This window comes from Carassius auratus, chromosome 46 (genome assembly GCF_003368295.1).
Source record: "Carassius auratus strain Wakin chromosome 46, ASM336829v1, whole genome shotgun sequence".
Taxonomy (NCBI): Eukaryota; Metazoa; Chordata; class Actinopteri; order Cypriniformes; family Cyprinidae; genus Carassius; species Carassius auratus.
In genome coordinates, this window is record NC_039288.1 from 1,041,632 (window position 1) to 1,060,488 (window position 18,857).

General features: G+C 41.4%; 1 protein-coding gene across 1 annotated transcript in view; it reads left to right on the forward strand.

Moving 5' to 3' along the window:
* Positions 1-18,857, forward strand: part of stk32a (serine/threonine kinase 32A) — a 66,400-nt gene that overhangs the window by 14,816 nt on the left and 32,727 nt on the right. The window contains exon 5 of the mRNA XM_026234168.1: positions 15,858-16,031. Within this exon, the coding sequence (XP_026089953.1) occupies positions 15,858-16,031 (174 nt within the window). The remainder of the gene's footprint in view (positions 1-15,857; positions 16,032-18,857) is intronic.

An 18,857-nucleotide genomic window follows, 5' to 3' on the forward strand; every position in this document is an offset into this window, starting at 1 on the left:
AGCAGTGACATGGAGAGGCTCTGGTAGTTCAGCAGAGACGTGGAGAGGCTCTGGTAGTTCAGCAGAGACGTGGAGAGACTGTTAGTTCAGCAGAGACATGGAGAGGCTCTGGTAGTTCAGCAGAGATGTGAATAGGCTCTGGTAGATCCGTGGTGATTTGACTGGGTTCAGGAAGATCAAAGGTGACTTGACTGGACTCAGGAAGATCAACGGTGGCTTGACTTTGCTCAGGAGGATCAACGGTGACTTGAACTTGCTCATGAAGATCAATGGTGACTTGACTTTGCTCATGAAGATCAAGGGTGACTTGATTTTTCTCAATAAAGATCAACGGTGACTTGCCTTTGCTCATGAAAATCATTGGTGACTTGACTTTGCCCATGAGGAACACCAGTGACTTGACCTTGCCCATGAAGATCATTGGTGACTTGACTTGACTTCTGAGGTCTAACTGTGGTAGTGCTTGACTCATGAGGGTAAATGGTGACTTGACTTGATTCTGGAGGGTCAACGGGGACCTGACTCAAGTCTGGAGGGTCAACGGGGACCTGACTTGAGTCTGGAGGGTCAATGGGGACCTGACTCGACTCTGGAGGGTCAACCGGGACCTGACTCGACTCTGGCAGGTCAACGGGGACCTGACTCGACTCTGGAGGGTCAACCGGGACCTGACTCGACTCTGGAGGGTCAACGGGGACCTGATTTGACTCTGGAGAGTCAACGGGGACCTGACTCTACTCTGGAGGGTCAACGGGGACCTGATTCGACTCTGGAGGGTCAACAGGAACCTGGCTCGACTCTGGAGGGTCACCTGTGACTGTCATCTTGTGCAGAGGCGCTGGGCCGGCGGCCATCTTGTGCAATGGCTCTGGGCTAATGGCCACCTTGTGCTGTGGTGCTGGGCTGGCCGCCATCTTGTGCAGTGGTGCTGGGCTGGCGGCCATCTTGTCTGGAGGCACCGGTCTAGAGTCGGCCATCACACCTGGAGAGACAGGTGTTGCTTGGGTATCCCACTGAGAACGATTTTACAGGTACATTATGAACCAGCTCATTTATTTCCCATTCCGCCACAGGGTTATCCAGACAGGCATTGAATAAGTCTTTCAGGGCCGCATCATTATACCCAATTCCTAACGCCATGATCCAGAACATTTGCACCTAGCCACTCACCCCACTCCCCTTTTGACGGAGGGTGGTTAGGTTTTGGAACCTCGCCCTCCGCTCCTCCATACTGGCTGGGGAACAGATACAAAGTCCCACATGAATCACACGCTGAATCACACATGCGCAGTATCATCAGCTCCTTGGTTCTCGAATCGGACACGTCCAACAGAAACGGTTCATGACTCGAGAACGATCGTTCATTATCTGGCTAGGCTCAGTGTTCATCTTCAGTTCTCTCTTCACAGCAGTTCAGTCAGTGTACTGTTTTAGTAAATTAATTACTCCGGGATATTGGTTTGTTTTAACTCAGAGGGAGTGTCAGCCACATCAAAAAAGTTAACAGCTTAAGTCATTTGTGGATTAATGCTTATTGGAGATGCAAACCATTTCAAACCATTCAGTTAGATTCGGTGAACTGGTTCAAGAAGATCTGGTTACATTAAGTGATTCGTTCGTGAACCGGATATCACTACACTGCAGTGAACGCGCTCGCAACAGACCCGGGAGAGAAGACAATGCTGAATAAAGTCGTAGTTTTTGCTATTTTTGGACCAAAATTTATTGTCGATGCTTCAACAAATTCTAACTGACCCTCTGATGTCACATGGACTACTTTGATTATGTTTTTCTTACCTTTCTGGACATGGACAGTAGACCGTACACACAGTTTAAATGGAGGGACTGAGAGCTATCGGACTAAATCTAAAATAACTTAAACTGTGTTCCAAAGATAAATGGAGGTCTTACTGGTTTGGAACGACATGAGGGTTAATGATTATTGACCTCATTTTCCTTTTTGGGTGAACTATCCCTTTAAGTGTTAATAAACATGAAAACATGTTTCTTTGATGAATGAAAAGTTGAAAAGAACAGCATTTATTTGAAATATATATATTTTGTAACCATATACACTACTGTTAAAACGTTTGTGGTCAGTACATTTTTTTTTCTTTTTCGAAAGAAAATAATATTTTATTTAGCAAGGATGTTAAATTGATCAGAGGTGATTGTTAGGGAAAAATGAAAAAAAAAAATCTATTTTGAATAAATGCTAATAGAATCCTAATAAAAATTAAGACAGGTTCCAAAAAAATGTTTTATATATTAGTGGTGGGCCGTTATCGGCGTTAACGTGCAGCGTTAACGCTAGACTCTTATCGGGCGATAAAAAAAATATTGCCGTTAATCTATTCTCAAAGTTGGGTTGGGAGCTGGGTCTATACTAAGCAAGCTCAAATGATGACTTTCACCTTGATATTTTATATAACCGACTGGCTGAGGTCAGCCTAAAAATATGCTCAGGACAGTTGACGGGCCACTGCTGCGCATCGCCACGAAAGCTTATATTTTTCACATGTTTTTATTCAATTCAATTCAATTCAAGTTTATTTGTATAGCGCTTTTTACAAAATAAATCGTTACAAAGCAACTTTACAGAAAATTATGTTTCTACAATATTTAGTAGTAGCTAGTAGTTTGTGCACATTTGACAGGATTTTAGAAAAAAAAATAATAATAATACAAGACGTAGTCAGCTAGACGATGAACTATCAATATTATTAAGTTATTATATGATTCAGTCACACATTTAGCAATAATTGTTAGTTCTGTTTGTTGATTCAAGGTTAGCATCATCTGGGGTCCTCTGAGGGTCAGCATCATCTCTTCTCAGGTGTTCTGGATCCAGACTGGAGCTTGTTTAAATCCTAGTTACCACGGGATGTAAATCCCGTGGCGAAACATAGAAACAAAATACAGACATCATTAGCATAGCTGCTGATCCAACAAAGTAAAATTAGTTTAACCCAAGCTAATGAATAAAAATGCAACTTTGAACAGATGCAACTACACTCACAATTAAAAAGAAACATTATTCGAATGCTTGGTGAAAGAGATGTGTTTTTAATCTAGATTTAAACAGAGAGAGTGTGTCTGAACCCCGAACATTATCAGGAAGGCTATTCCAGAGTTTGGGAGCCAAATGTGAGAAAGCTCTACCTCCTTTAGCTATCCTAGGAACGACCAAAAGTCCAGCGTTTTGTGACCTTAGGGTGCGTGATGGGTTGTAACGTGGTAGAAGGCTAGTTAGGTACGCAGGAGCTAAACCATTAAGGGCCTTATAGGTAAGTAATGATCATTTGTAACTGATACAGAACTTAATAAGTAGCCAGTGCAGAGACTGTAAAATTGGGGTAATATGATCATATTTTCTTGACCTCATAAGGACTCTAGCTGCTGCATTTTGGACGACCTGTAGCTTGTTTATTGAAGAAGCAGGACAACCACCTAGAAGTGCATTACAATAGTCCAGTCTAGAGGTCATGAATGCATGAACTAGCTTTTCTGCATCAGAAACAGATAACATGTTTCGTAGCTTGGCAATGTTTCTAAGATGGAAGAATGCAGTTTTTGTAACATTGGAAATATGATTTTTTATGTCTTGTCGATTTAAACATTAAAGCATCCAAACACAAGACGCGGAAAATCTGAACAGAGAAGCTGGTCACTCGTGTGCGTGCGCACGAGAGAGAGAGAGAGAGCCGCGTATCACAGACAGCGACACAATTTGCTTGTTTTTGCTCTTGTGCCGACAATTACATACAAAATATGTCAAAATATCCACCTTGGAAATTATGCTCGAAAAAACTGTCCGTTATTTCTAAAGCGAAAGTAAACAGTTGAGGGGAAAAAATGGAATGTGTATTATATTGAATGCATTCATCGTCTCTTAAAGTAACCGCGCCTAATTTATCTACTGCTGTAATGTTAATCCAAGAAAATGAACGAAAATCACTTACTGCTCTTGAATGAATTACTTTGTAGTTTTAACAGTCAAGACACCAGATATAATTTTTGATATATATAGCAAAACTGTAATAATGTGAGAAATGTTGAAGGTGACTGAATAAATGTAGGTTTGATTGTATAGCTTTTTCAAGCACTTTGTGATGCATTTTGGAAACAGGAGATGAGCCCCTTTTCTAATGCACCACCTAGCTTGATAGACCCCTTCTCAAAGACTTACTGTTTGTCAATTGTATTTGTGTAACACACATATTCTGAATGCCTTTGGCAAAATTCGAATGAGCCATTTTAATCTAGATTAATCTAGATTAATTTCAAGATCACAGTGAGATTAATCTAGATTAAAAAAATTAATCTGTGCCCACCTCTAGTATATATATATATATATATATATATATATATATATATATATATATATATATATATATATATATAAATATATATGTATGTATATTTTTATATATATATATATATATATATATATATATATATATATATATATATATATATATATATATATATATATATATTAGGGGTGTAACGGTTCACAAAATTCACGGTTCGGTTCGATACGATACACTGATGTCACGGTTCGGTTCGGTACGTTTTAGATACAGCAAAATGTAAAAACATCTAAACTTTTAAGATTGCCGCAAGCGCACCGCGGGTCATGTGACAAGAACTTTGATGGGGGAAGTCGTGGCCTAATGGTTAGAGAGTCGGACTCCCAATCGAAAGGTTGTGAGTTGGAGTCTCGGGCTGGCAGGAATTGTGGGTGGGGGGAGTGCATGTACAGTTCTCTCTCCACCTTCAATACCACGACTTAGGTGCCCTTGAGCAAGGCACTGAACCCCCAACTGCTCCCCGGGCGCCGCAGCATAAATGGCTGCCCACTGCTCTGGGTGTGTGTTCACAGTGGGTGTGTGTTCACAGTGTGTGTGTGTTCACTGCTCTGTGTGTGTGCACTTTGGATGGGTTAAATGCAGAGCACGAATTCTGAGTATGGGTCACCATACTTGGCTGAATGTCACGTCACACTTTTTAACTAACCAATCAGCTTCATCCTTTCCCGTAACAACGTTAAAAACTCAGCCAAGATGAAGGAACAGTTGAGCTTAGTTGTATATGGATTGCAATTTTGAAATAAATTTAGTACCACAGCTACTGCAAGCGATTTTAGAGATGCAAATCCATTTATCCTTTGCTGAAATTTCCGCGTCTCATGGAGAGAGCACGTCATTGTTGCTTAGCAAAGACAGACGCCTCATGAGCGCTTCTGCCCGAGCGCTTTGGAAAGGAGGAGAAAGCGGCGCGACTAGCGTTTTCCAAGCATTTTTAGGCACGATATGTGAACGGCCCCTAAGGCGCTCGATCACTCAGCACGCGCTGAAGGCTCGTTGCAAAATGTCTAATGCATTTAACAGACCAGAAATAGAATATCCTCCAATAACCAACAGGTCTGGTGTTTGGGTGCACTTTGGATTGCCTGTAAGCTATAATGGTGTACCGGTGTCTAAATGCTGCGGGGATAGTTTGTTGCATGAATGTTTCTCCTTTTTTCATCTTTTCCCAGATACTGACACAATAAGGTGATGTCGGCGTAAATGAGTTGACATGTTTCAAGTATCCCCGCTGGTGTTTTTTTTTTTTTTTTTCGCTGGTGTACCCTATTGTCATGTAGCAGATGTGACATACTGTTGTTTTTTTATCCACCACTCTCTTGCCATCACCATTATAGCTTAAAGGGAATCCAAAGTGCACCCAAACACCAGACCTGTTGGTTATTGGAGGATCTTCTATTTCTGGTCTGTTAAACGTATTGGCTATTTTGCAATGAGCCTTCAGCGCGTACTGAGTGGGCGAGCGCCTGACTGAGTAGCCTAACATAAACATATAACTGCTTCTGCCAACGGTTCAATTATCAAAGCAAATAAAAGAGGAGATAGAGGGCAGCCTTGCCTCGTCCCCCTCCCAACCTCGAACGTAGAGGAGCGGCATCCGTTTGTCAGCACGGCACTAAGAGGTTCACTATACAATAACTTGACCCACTTAATAAAGTGCTCACCAAGACCAAATTTATGTAACGTATGAAATAAGTAAGGCCATTCGATGCGGTCGAATGCCTTCTCCGCATCTAGCGAGATCACAAGACCATCTACTGACTGCTGCTTAGCAAACTGGATCACATTCAACAGGCGACGCATGTTATTGACAGAGTTGCGTCCTACAATAAAGCCTGTTTGGTCATCCTTTATTAGAGTGGGGAGAAGGCATTCTAACCGTGTTGCTAATATTTTAGAAAGAATCTTCAGATCTACATTAAGTAGTGAAATAGGTCGGTATGACGAACAATCCTCCGCTTGTTTACCTTTTTTCAAAATTAAGGATATATTCGCTTCTCTCATGGATCGTGGCAAATGGCCTTTCACAAACGAGTCATTGAGCATATTTAGTAAGGGGTCAACTAATAAATCTCTAAACTCTTTATAAAATTCAGTACTAAGCCCATCTGGGCCAGGTGCTTTCCCAGACTGCAAACTCTTTATGGCTTCTAGAACTTCATTTTTAGAGATAGGAGCATTAAGGGAAGTGGTCTGATCCTCTGATAAACTGGGTAGGTTGAGGGTGGAAAAGAAAAGCTCTGTGGATTGTGTTGTATCTCCATCTAATTCTGACCTATATAAATTCTCAAACCATTCTTTAAATGTATTATTAATACATAAGTTGTCTAGAAAACGTTTACCGCTACTATCCACAATGGAGAGAATAGACTGAGAGTCCGATTTTTTCTTTGTTAAGAATGCTAAGTATTTCCCGACTTTATCCCCATGTTCATATAGTTTCTGTTTGGCAAAACGAATTTTCACTTCCGCTTGTTTTGTTAAAAGAGAATCTAAGGCAGATCTTAGTGCTGAAATTTCCTTAATCTTACCAGGGGTTGGTTTTTTAATATATAGTCTCTCAGCATCCTTTAGCTTCGATTCTAAGATCTCCTTTTGTTTGGCTTGTCTTCGTCTTTTACTTAGTGTGTATGATATAATAAGGCCTCTAGAAAACGCTTTGGCTGTTTCCCAAAGTAAAGATGGATCTTCGGTTGAGGCAGAGTTAATAGACATGAAAGAGTTAAACTCCTCAGTAAAATATGATATAAAATTATGATCAGCCAAAATGAATGGGTGAAATCTCCAACTATTAGATTTAATATCTTGGTTCCCGAAGGAATATTCAGCAAAAACTGCTGCATGGTCGGATATGGAAATATTACCTATATGGCAAGACAATACATGCTGCAACATATTTTTGGGAGAAAATAAATAATCTATCCTAGTATAACTGCTGTGGGCTCTAGAGAAAAAAGTATACTCCTGTTCTGCAGGATGGCAGGCCCTCCAAATATCTATATAGTCAAAGTCTTCACAGAGAGCCCTAACAGTTTTAGCCTGGGTTGATAATAATGATTTACCTGTTGGGAATTTATCTATAATGGGGCATAAATGACAGTTAAAATCTCCCCCAATAAACAGTGTCTTAACTCCCCACTCTGCTAATTTGGCAAACGCTGTAGTCAGAAAATCACTTGGGTGGCCAGGGGGCCAATAAATGTTCAAAAAAGCAATTTCCTCCCCATATAATACCCCTTTCATAATTAAATAGCGCCCCCCTGTGTCCTTGACAACTTCTGCTAATTGGAATGGTATACCACTCTTAACTAAAATAACTACGCCTCTACTCCTCGAGGTGAAAGATGAGAAAAAGACCTGGCCAAACCCCCCCTGTGATAGCTTAGCATGTTCCTGATCATTTAAATGTGTCTCCTGTAGTAACGCAATTTGTACCCCCTCCTTTTTTAAAAAAGTTAAAACTTTTCTTCTCTTAATAGGTGTATGAATACCATTAACATTCCACGTACACACTTTAAGCTTCAGCATTCCAATTGTATATCGTACATAATGTAATCTAAATGTACAATTTGGACGATGTAGATGTCAGCCAAACAGAAAAGTGGTAAGCCAAAAGAAAAAATAAAATAAAAAGAAATTAACATATATAAAGAACTTGAACAGGAATTACTGAACACTAATGAAATTACACACTTTACCTCCCGTTGCATAACGTGAGTCCCAGTGAAAAGAGGTCCCCTAACGACGAAAGGAAACGAGGAAATATCCAACCAGAACGTCAAGCGGTAGTGCCACAATCAATGACCACACCACTTAATAAACAATTTAGTAAGCACACGTTTCAATGCCTCAATTAGATGTTCAATATTTAAACCCGCACCAGTGTATGATAGTCTTCAACGCATACCATGTAACGTTACATGGGCAATCAAGTGTTACCAACAGGCTCCGCATCCAGAGAATTTAGGAACGCCTCGACAGCGGTCGGCTCATGAAACACTTTCACCGAGCCACGGATGTTCACCTTGAGGAGGGCAGGGTAAATCTGCCTATATTCCGCGCCTAGGGACTTTAGCCGTTTCTTAACTTCGTCGAACATCCTGCGCTTGCGAAGGACAGACGCAGAAAAGTCCTGAAAAAACATCACAGTGCTGTCTCCAAATTTCAAAGGAGAGCCTTTTATCCCCAGCTCCCGCGCAGCATTTAACACTCGCTGTTTGTCTTGAAAGTTGTGGAACCTCACTAAGATGGGTCGCGGTCGCTGAGTAGAAGAAGGTTTGGGGGCGAGTGATCGATGCGCTCTTTCTAGCTTTATTCGACCCGCTTTCGAAGCAATACAGAGAGTCTTAGGAAGCCATGATTCGAAAAACCGCGTCGGGTTGTCACCCTCCACGCCCTCAGGTAATCCAACAATACGGATATTCTTCCTCCTTCCTCTGTTTTCAAGGTCTTCAGCCCGTTCTCCCATGTCCTGTACAAGTTTCTCGAGGGACTGCAGTTTAGCCTTGATCGGGGTTACCACATCTTCCATTGCAGATATCCTCGTTTCCGCTTCAGTGATCCGCTTATTATGCTCGTCTAGTTCAGAACGATGTAGTTGTAACAGCTGCGATATCGGGTCCATTTTTTCATCAATGAGCTTAGAGATATTGGCTGTAATCTCCGCAACCGCGTCAGAAAGCGGAGACCCGGGCGAGCTCGTATTAGCATTAGCAACGTCTGCTCGCTCATCGGCCTCGTCAGAACTGTTGGTAATAGGCGTTTTCTTACGTGGCATGCTCTCTGTTTGCCTCAGAAAGTAGTTATTTATACTCATAATGGCAAACACAAGACATGAGCGTGCTAAAATTATAATATTCGGGTTGTAATAGTAGGAAGCTTAAAAAAGACACTACCGCTCAACTACACACAGCCTTCCTTCAAGCCGCCATCTTGAAAACCCTCCATAAACATATAACTATAAGTTGGTGTTTTTTTTTCTTCTTTGGGGGTGTCAAGGGGCATTGCCTGTTACGTCGTTTGGGTTATTGGGCTACCTTGTTGAACGCATATCATTATATTTCTGTTTTTTTTTTCAAATATAATTAATTAGTCCAACGAACCGTTCGGTATACATAATGCGTACCGCGTACCGAACCGAAAGCCTCGTACCGAACGGTTCAATACGTTTTTTCATATCGTTACACCCCTAATATATATATATATATATATATATATATATATAATACATTTGCATATTAGAGTGATTTCTAAAAATCATGTGACACTGAAGACTGGAGTAATGATGCAAAAAATTCTGATTTTATAAAATAAATCAATTATATTTTAAAGTATATTCAAATAGACAGCCCCCTGTTCGACGCGTCCGTCTGCATGAAAAAGGGGAGAGAAAAATTTGGAGAGTGCAGGAGCGGCCCGCCACACAGGGCAGCCTTAACTCGGGTAAAGGTCTGTTGGCACCGCTCCGTCCACTGGACCGTATCTGGTACCTCCTTTTTGGTGAGGTGAGTCAACGGGCTGGTAAGGTCCAAATAACAAGGAATAAACCTCCTGTAATATCTCGCCAGCCCAAAGAACTGCCTCACCTCCTTTTTGGTTTTCCCAAGTGGAAGCCCAGATACTCTACATTCTACCGCCCAACTGCACACTTCTTGGGTTGGCCGTCAGCCCCACCCGTCTCAGCGCCCTGAGGACTGCCCTCACATGCTCCATATGCATATGCAGCATGGGGCCGCAGCACTCAATCCATGAGGCGCTGAAACGTAGCTGGGGCCCCGAACAAGCCGAACGGAAGCGTAACAAATTGGTGTAATCCGAACCGGTGAAGGCTGTCTTTTCTTTAGACATGGGAGATAATTGGATCTGCCAATATCCCTTTGTTAACCCTCTGGAGTCTAAGGGTATTTTTGGGGCCTTGAGAAGTTTTGTCATGCCCTGACATTTGTGCTTTTTTCAGTTTCTTATAAATATCTAAATGGGTAAAGTCTAATATCACTGTAATCAGCACAAACTGGGCTATAATAATATGTGAAAGGCATGCATGTACATGATTGTATTTTTGAGAAAAAAATTTTTATGCATGGTTAGTGAAAAACTAAAAATTTTAAATCACTTGAATAAGGCAATAAAACACATACATAAAATTGGTTGCCGGAAAAGTTGAGAACTGGAGCTTGTAGCCTAGAATTTTTCTTTCTGAATGATGTGAAAATCATCTTGTTTACTCATTCACAGAAAACAATATATTGATTTAAATTTTCTAAAACACTTTTTGTTGGTAAAAGTCATATGCGAGTAGGCGTCAACTATCATGAATATCATTGTGATTTACACCTGAGAAAACAAAGGCCTGCATAATGAGCTGCATAATGAGCCTCCCATTCAACTGTGCCACTCTGAGGGAGGACTTACAAGAAAGAATGTGAGAACAAAATAAAAGTATATAATTTTATGTTTGTAGTTTATTAAGAATATATTTAATTATCCCACAACATAATTTAATATCCACTTGGGGGAGCAGTTAAACAGTTTATTAGGAACAATCAAAGCTGACTTTCAAACAATTTTTTTGGCATCCTTACTTCAGTCACACAATCCTTCAGAAATCCTTTTAACAATCTTATTTTCTACCAAATAAACCCCATTTATTATCATCATCATTATTATTATTATTATTAATGTTGAAAAGAGCTGATAATATTTTTCAGGTTTTTTTAGGGGGAATAAATCGAAAGAACTAATTTGTTAGAGTTATCTCTATTTGTCACATTTATATTATTTACATCAAGCTTTTGAATGGTATAGTATTGTATATTGTTATTGAAACTTCATAATGTTTCACTTGATTATACGTTTAGTCAGGAATTATAGTTTGGAAAAAGTCTTTGGAAAAAGTCTAACTAGTAAAATGTTTACACGTTATGTGAAAACTAGTACAAATAAATAAAAAGAGACTTACTCATGTTTATGATCTCTGCTGAATAAAGTGCTTCATTCTTTTTTCTGAGGAAATCCATTTCTCAAATCCTCAACCACACCACATCCTTTTGGGGTGAATTATGTCTTAGTCCTCTCATCGCGAAGCAAACAGTAAAATAAAATAAAAACTTGAAGAATAGTCTCGCTGCTTTTTCTTCTGTGTGGGCGTATTCAAGCCGCGCGCTTCAGTTTGAATCTGAATAGCGCGTTCAGCGCGGGGGCGTGGTCACATTAGATATAATGAGCGGAGATATGAAAAACAGACATTGCGTTGTTTTCATATGGATTACTTTATCTCAGAATATTTGTTTTCGGCAGCACTTGTTTAGTTTAAAAGTAGACATTCCAGGCTTTCTATAGATATCTCTCTCATGTCTCTTCGTTGAGTATTCACGGAGTTACAGTTCATTTTAATGAAATGTTTGTACATGACGATCAGCGGAGACAAAGACTGTAGACAGCGCACCTTGTTTGTTATCTTTATTTTATAAGTGCACAAAGGTTTTTTGTTATTATGTCTGTATCCAAAAAAAACTAGACCCTTTACAGATTCGATTGATGTATTGCTCTTATCTGTACGATTAAAACTGAAAGTGTAATTTAAGTTCTTTTCGGGGTTATCAGGAGAAAATGACTCAAAACGCATATATGCGTTAATCGACTCGAAAGGGTTAAGTCCAATGACGAGTAAAAGCGAGCCGTGCCTAACCGATCGAGCAACTCGTCAATTCGCGGCATTGGATAAGCATCAAATTTAGATACTGCATTCACCCTAGTCTACACATAACCGCACCGAGCCGTCCATTTAGGTACTAAAACTATCAGGCTCGCCCAATCACTGTGTTAATCCTCGATTACCCCTATCCTCAGCATGGCCTCTAATTCAGTCTGATCTACTTTTTTCGTGTGTTCAAGCAACCTGTATGGCGGGCTGCGAACTTTGATACCCGGCTCTGTCTCAATGTGGTGCTGAATCAGGCCAGTACGACCAGGTAGGGGCGAAAACACGTCCGCAAATTCCACCTGCAAATGCGCAATGTCAGTGAGCTGGGAGGGCGAAAGGTGATCTCCCCCTAGGGCCAGTGCAAGGGATTTCACACAGCAAATAAGAGGGGTTCTAACCACCGGTCCCAATTTCATCTTCCTGTACGAACTTCCGGATCATGGTTTTCAATGAAACCATTCAACCAGGCCGTCTGTTTGTGGGTGATAGACACTGGTACGCACCGCTTTAATGCCCAACAATCCGTACAATTCGTTTAACGTGCGTGACATAAACGCGGTGCCCTGATCTGTGAGAATCTCCTTCGGGATTCCCATGCGGGAGATTAAATGAAACAGGGCTTCCGCCACACTCTTTGCCGAGATGTTGTGGATTGCCACTGCCTCAGGATATCGTGTCACGTAATCCACTAAGACCAACACGAAGCGATGTCCCCTTGCCGATCGTTCTAACAGCCCGATGAGGTCCATACCAATTCGCTCGAAGGGGACCTGCACTAGGGGAATAGGGCGCAATGGCGCTTTTGGGGTGGCCGGTGGGTTTACCAACTGGCATTCCCGACAAGACGCGAACCACCTGCGCACGTTCTCGTGAATAGGCGGCCAAAAGAATCGGGTCATTTGTCAATTTAGTGTTGCCTTTACTCCTAAGTGTCCCACCATAGGATTACAGTGCGCCGTCTGGAAAAGCATTTCCCGACGGCTCTGAGGTACTAACAATTGTTGTTATCCTCTTTTGTCTGAGTGTCGCGGGTCACTTGATACAACCGATCCTTGATAATGGCAAAATACGGATGGGCTAGTGGGCGCTCAGGGTGGAGGACCTGCCCATCGATAGAACGGACCTGCTCGAACGCATGTTTGAGTGTCTCGTCTTGGGATTGTTCCAGGGGAAAGTCATCGCGACTGGAAAGGTGTAGCATCGTCACGCCGCTCGGATCCCGTGAGACCGCCCCGCTAGGTCCTGGTACAGATTCTCCCACCTGAGCGCTCGCCCTGCCCCCCAGCCGATTCTTCCCCCTGACAGCATCCACTGTTAAACAGCCCAATAATTGCTGAAACGCTGGCAAATTAGTTCCCAAGATTAGGCGGATGTCGGAGGCGCGGACTGACCTCCATATTATGCTTTTGGCCCCTAAATTTAATGGCTATGGCCTTTACAGGGTATTCCACTATATCGCCGTGCACACACCTCACCTTAACCAGGCGGCCCGTATCCAATGCCCCGGATTGTATCAGGCTTTGATGGATGGAGGTCTGGTTACAACCTGAATCCACCAAAGCCTGATAGGTACCCCCCTTAATACTCACGGGTATTTGGTACAGCCTGGCTTGATCGGGGGCAGCCTGCGGGTCGTCCGGGATCCGGACCAGTGTCCCCACCTCCATGACCGGGCACCTATCCACGAAGTGGCCCGGATCCCCGCAACGCCAGCAGACCGGCCCAGGCCTCCCCGCCGCCCTTGTGGCTAGAAGTGGGTCAGGGGATTGGCGTGGGGAAGCAGCATAGGGCTCCTCAGTCCCACCTCGTTGGGATGTGGCCATTCCCCGTGCAGGGCCTCGTGCCCCGGCTGCGGGCTCCATCCCAATCCTCCAGCAGGGGCCGGGCCTCGGTGGCCCCCTCCAATGGGACCTAGGGAGAGGGACAGATTTCGGGGTGAGGGGAAGGGGGAGACAGGGGAAGAGAGAGGGAGAGAGACAGAAGGAAGGGGCTCGCCGACCCCGGAGCACGCCGCCAGTTGGATGGCCAGATCCAACGACGCCAGGTGGTGGCACTGGACCCACTGGGCGGTCTTCTTTGGAAGGCGGGAGATGAACTGCTCCAGCACCACCGCATTGATGATGGTCTCAGCGTCGCTGCCTCCAGCCAACAGCCATTTGCGGCACGAGTCCAAGAGCTGCTGTGCCAATACAATACATTTTTGTGATTGGCATGTGGGGGCGGGGGCGGGGCCGGCACGGGGAAAGGCCGCACCCATCCGACCCTCCAGGTCCAGTAAGCTCCGGAATAGCTCGCGGTCTTCCTGTTGGACCTGCATCATGGCCTGGAACCATTGTTCATGGTCGTCTCGCAGATCCAGCAGGGCCTTATGATGTTCCTGGTGCAGGCCCGCGAGCAATGTTATAATGTCTGCAAATGGGGTAGGCGATGGTCCTGACGTAGACTGCATGGTGGAAGTGTTCTCCTTCCTCCCGGGTTTCGGCACCAGTGTAGTAAAGTTCAGAGGACCAAAGAGGAAGGAGACCGGGGTCGGCGTTCTGAGGCTCGTGGGTATGTATTAATAATAAAAAATAAACAGAGAAATAAATTCGTGCCACATGCGCACACGTTCAAATGTCTTCGATACACTGCACTGCACTTGGGTTTACGATCTCTCCGCGCCCGTTGGCGGCTCTTTCTTCCCATGAGACCTCAGCTCTCTCGTCCTTCTCCGGATGTCGTGCGGCTTAAATACCGGTTCCCCACGCCAATCACTGCAACGATATCCAGCTGTTACTTGTCTCTCACCTGAACCACTTACCACAGCTCGTCTCTTCATTCGCTCTCCCGTTGCAGACTTCGCTAAACCACGCCTATATTTCTCTGAAAGAAAGACATAAACAAACAGGGAAAAGTAGTTCTGTACTTTTTCTATGACCAGGGTTCTGTACTTTTGCTTGCTTTGGTTTTAGAGACCCTGCAAAATAGCTCAAAAAGCATGCACCATTTTTTTGCCTGTACAATATCTCACCGGAAATATGGGTGAGACATTGTACATTTTTAAATGGAATATTTGATTAAAACGTACTACCTCTCAGGTCCTCCAAGATGTAGATCAGTTTATTTTTTATTCATCAGATTTTGAGAAATGTACTGTAGCATTGCATCAGTGTCTCATTAATGGCTGCTCTGCAGTGAATGGGTGCCATCAGAATGAGAGTCCAAACAGCTGATAAAAACATCACAATAATCCACAGCACTCCAGTCCATCAGTTCACATCTGGAGAAGACAAAAGTTGAAACAAATCCATCAAGATGTTTTTAACTTTTAACTAAATATCCAAATGATCATTTTGGGGTGTTATTCTTTTACATAGTTTAAATGTTTTATTTGCTAATTGGTGTTTTGTGTGTTGCATGGTCATCTCTTTTTGCACTCATTAGTCTGGTGATTCTCTTTTGACCTCTCTGGTTAAAAAAGCCTTTTCAGTCACAGAAATGTCACTTACTGGAGGTTTTTTTGTTTTTCTGCATTTGCTGTAAACTCGAGAATGTTTACAGTGTGTGAAAATCCCAGATCAGCTGTTTCTGAGATACTCAAACCACCTCGTCTGCCACCAACAATCATTCCACAAAGTCACTTAGATCACATTTCTGCCCCAACGGGGATTGAGTTGTCACGTCATGATTGGCTGAGCAGATGTTTGCATTAACAAGCAGGTGTCTTGGTTGCAATAAAATAGCCGGAAATCTCTAAATCAGACCTGTAAATTAATGTGAATTATGTCATCATTTGTCTAATGCAGGTACTCGTTTCAAGATGAGGAGGACATGTTCATGGTAGTTGACCTGCTGCTGGGAGGAGATCTGCGTTATCATCTACAGCAGAACGTGCACTTTACAGAGAGCACAGTCAAGCACTACGTGTGTGAAATCGCCCTCGCTCTGCACTACCTGCGAAACAAACACATCATCCACAGGTAATGACTGACATCAAGATTTTACACATCCAGTAATACAATCAATAAGGCACAAATAATAATAATAATAATAAAGTAATGCACAAACATTAGTCAGATGATGATAAACTGTACTGTTCTTTGTGTGGTCTGGTCTGGTTTGCTTATACAGATACAGACAATAGAGCTGTTGAGTTTGTAGCTTAAATGTTGTATATGGTTAACATTACAGCATTAATTACAACATAACTTGAAGCGTGTTTAATGCAGCTCTGTTTTTAAAACAAGTTTTTAAGTTTAAAATTTTAGTTACATCTATATATATATATATATATATATATATATATATATATATATATATATATATATATATGTGTGTGTGTGTGTGTGTGTGTGTGTGTGTGTGTGTGTGTGTGTTTAATAAAAAAAATAACAATAAAAGTGAAAATTTCATCCAATGTCCCCGTCACAGGTAGACTGTGACCTATGACTTTTATTTATTTATTTTATTTTTTCGTTATTTTTCTGTTTATGTTGTGAAATAAGAACATAATTTTATTTTCTTTTTGTTTGTTTGTATGATTTGGTCTTTAATGCCTTGTTATATGACTCAAAATTTTAAATAATGCAAACCAAACACTTTTACAAATAGTAACAGTTTATTTCCAATGCCACAAACTAATATGTACATTTAAAATATTGTCTTACTTACATTGTGGATCCTTACACATGACACATTCTCTTGCAGTTATAGATCTATCTGAGACAACGTTCACACCACAATGGCTACAACTATTAATATAGAACTGAATTGACATTATAACAAGTGAAGCCACCGCGCCATAATTTCCATGACTAAACAGTTCCTAAAAAGACAGCGTTTTTAAATCCGAGGTCTCCGTGAGCATTCCTATGACAGATTTAATCAAGGTTATTTAAAATATTATAAATCAATGTAATACAATGCATAAATATTATATGCTGTAAAGAAATATATTTTGTATTCATTTAAGTTTCTGTCGGCAGTGTGGTAGCAAGCCTACTCCGAGCTTCGCGATTGATATCGCTCATACTGCCCCAAAAAAACAAGACCATAAACATTACAGTTCACATCTGCAGTAAGAAATGAACTAACAGACATGAATCCTAGAAACTAATAATGTCAGAGCAAATCTTGACTTTTCACTGTACACCTACTTCTGACTAGGCGTAAGATTAAGTCTCAAACGTAGCATACGCCGAGATGGTGCAACGGGTATAAATACTACGCACGATTTAATGCAAATTTAACATCCAGCCTAGTGTTACAATCGGGTGTACGTCCAGCTGGTGCAACCGGATGGAACAATTTACTGAACAAAAAAAACGGTTAAGATGCATGTAACATGCAATTACATTGCCAGATAATTGGTGTGATTTTGTAGAGAGCTACTGTAGCTCATATAAATCAATTAACAACAAACTCAGACAACATATGCAATAATGTGCACTTACATAATGAGAAACCGAAAACAACCTGCAAATATTCACTGACACATCAAATTGTCACTGTTATCATGGCTTGATGCACCAAACAGCAAAATACAGTCTGATTTTAACTATTGTCGCCATTGTTTATATTTACAGCTGAAGAGGTGAAACTGGCAGTTATTGTAAGGGGCGTGTCAGAACGCTAAGCGGTTCACCAATCACAACGCACTGGGTGAGCGACAGTAGCCAATCAGAGCACATTTCGTATTTCAAAACAAGGGATTTCAGCGAAACGTGAACAAAACACTGTGTTTGATACAGAGAAGAGAGGTGCAGCAATATTGTAAAATATGTGAAAAATAAAGCCTTTCTACACCTAAACCAAGACTTTATAAAAAGCATAATAGGCTTTAAAAACACGGGACAAGTTTTTGCTAGTGAAAACATACTCTATTGCACATTATGCCATACAAGACTCTTTAACCACAGCCTTTTGTAGCTACAGAAGGTTAACTCACTAACTAGTCCTGTTATGTTGTCTGAATAGCAGTATCTTTTACACCACATGAGGAACAGCACATGTTTGTATCCTCCAGTGCATTTACGTTCCTAATGGAAGATCTCCCCTGAGACGGAGGACAGCCCTGTTCCCAATGCGCTCCTGAGACAAAAACAACACACCGTTTTTTGCTCACGGCTACTTGAATTATTAACACTAGAGTGCTGCTCAATTAACAGCGTCTTAAGAGATGGGGCTCTTCAAAACAGGAAGTGGTGGATGAGAGAGAAAGACCATTCACTTATCCATTCTTCATCTGCACTATTCAGATGGGGTTCGGTTTCTAAACTGATGTTTGAGTTGAATTTAGTATTATAGGAAAGTTATGCATACTCATTCAATTAATTTACACTTTTATATTAGATTAATGATGTGGTTAACTCTGGAACATCAACACTGTTTGTCGAATTGAACTGAACCAGCATTAAACTGAGTCGTATTAAAGCTGATATGAAATCCAAATTAAATCAAAAAGCACTTTTAACAATAACTGGACATTTTTAGTGCTGTAAAAACATGGCAAAAAATTATTAACTATTTTATAAATAGATGGCAAAAAAAAAGTGAAATATGACTGAGACAGAGTTTCATTAAAAAACAAATGTAAATCAAGCGCACAAGGACATTTAGTCATCATTATTTACATGCCTGTTTAATACATTTAAGATATTTCTATGCGCTTTGCTATATTTCTATATAGTTTTCCCATTTTAAACAATTTAATAGGTCCTTCGTCTCATGTTTTCTATTAAAAATGAACTTGGAAAGCAAAGTTTTTGCCATTTTAGACTAGTGACATCAATACCAAAATACTAATG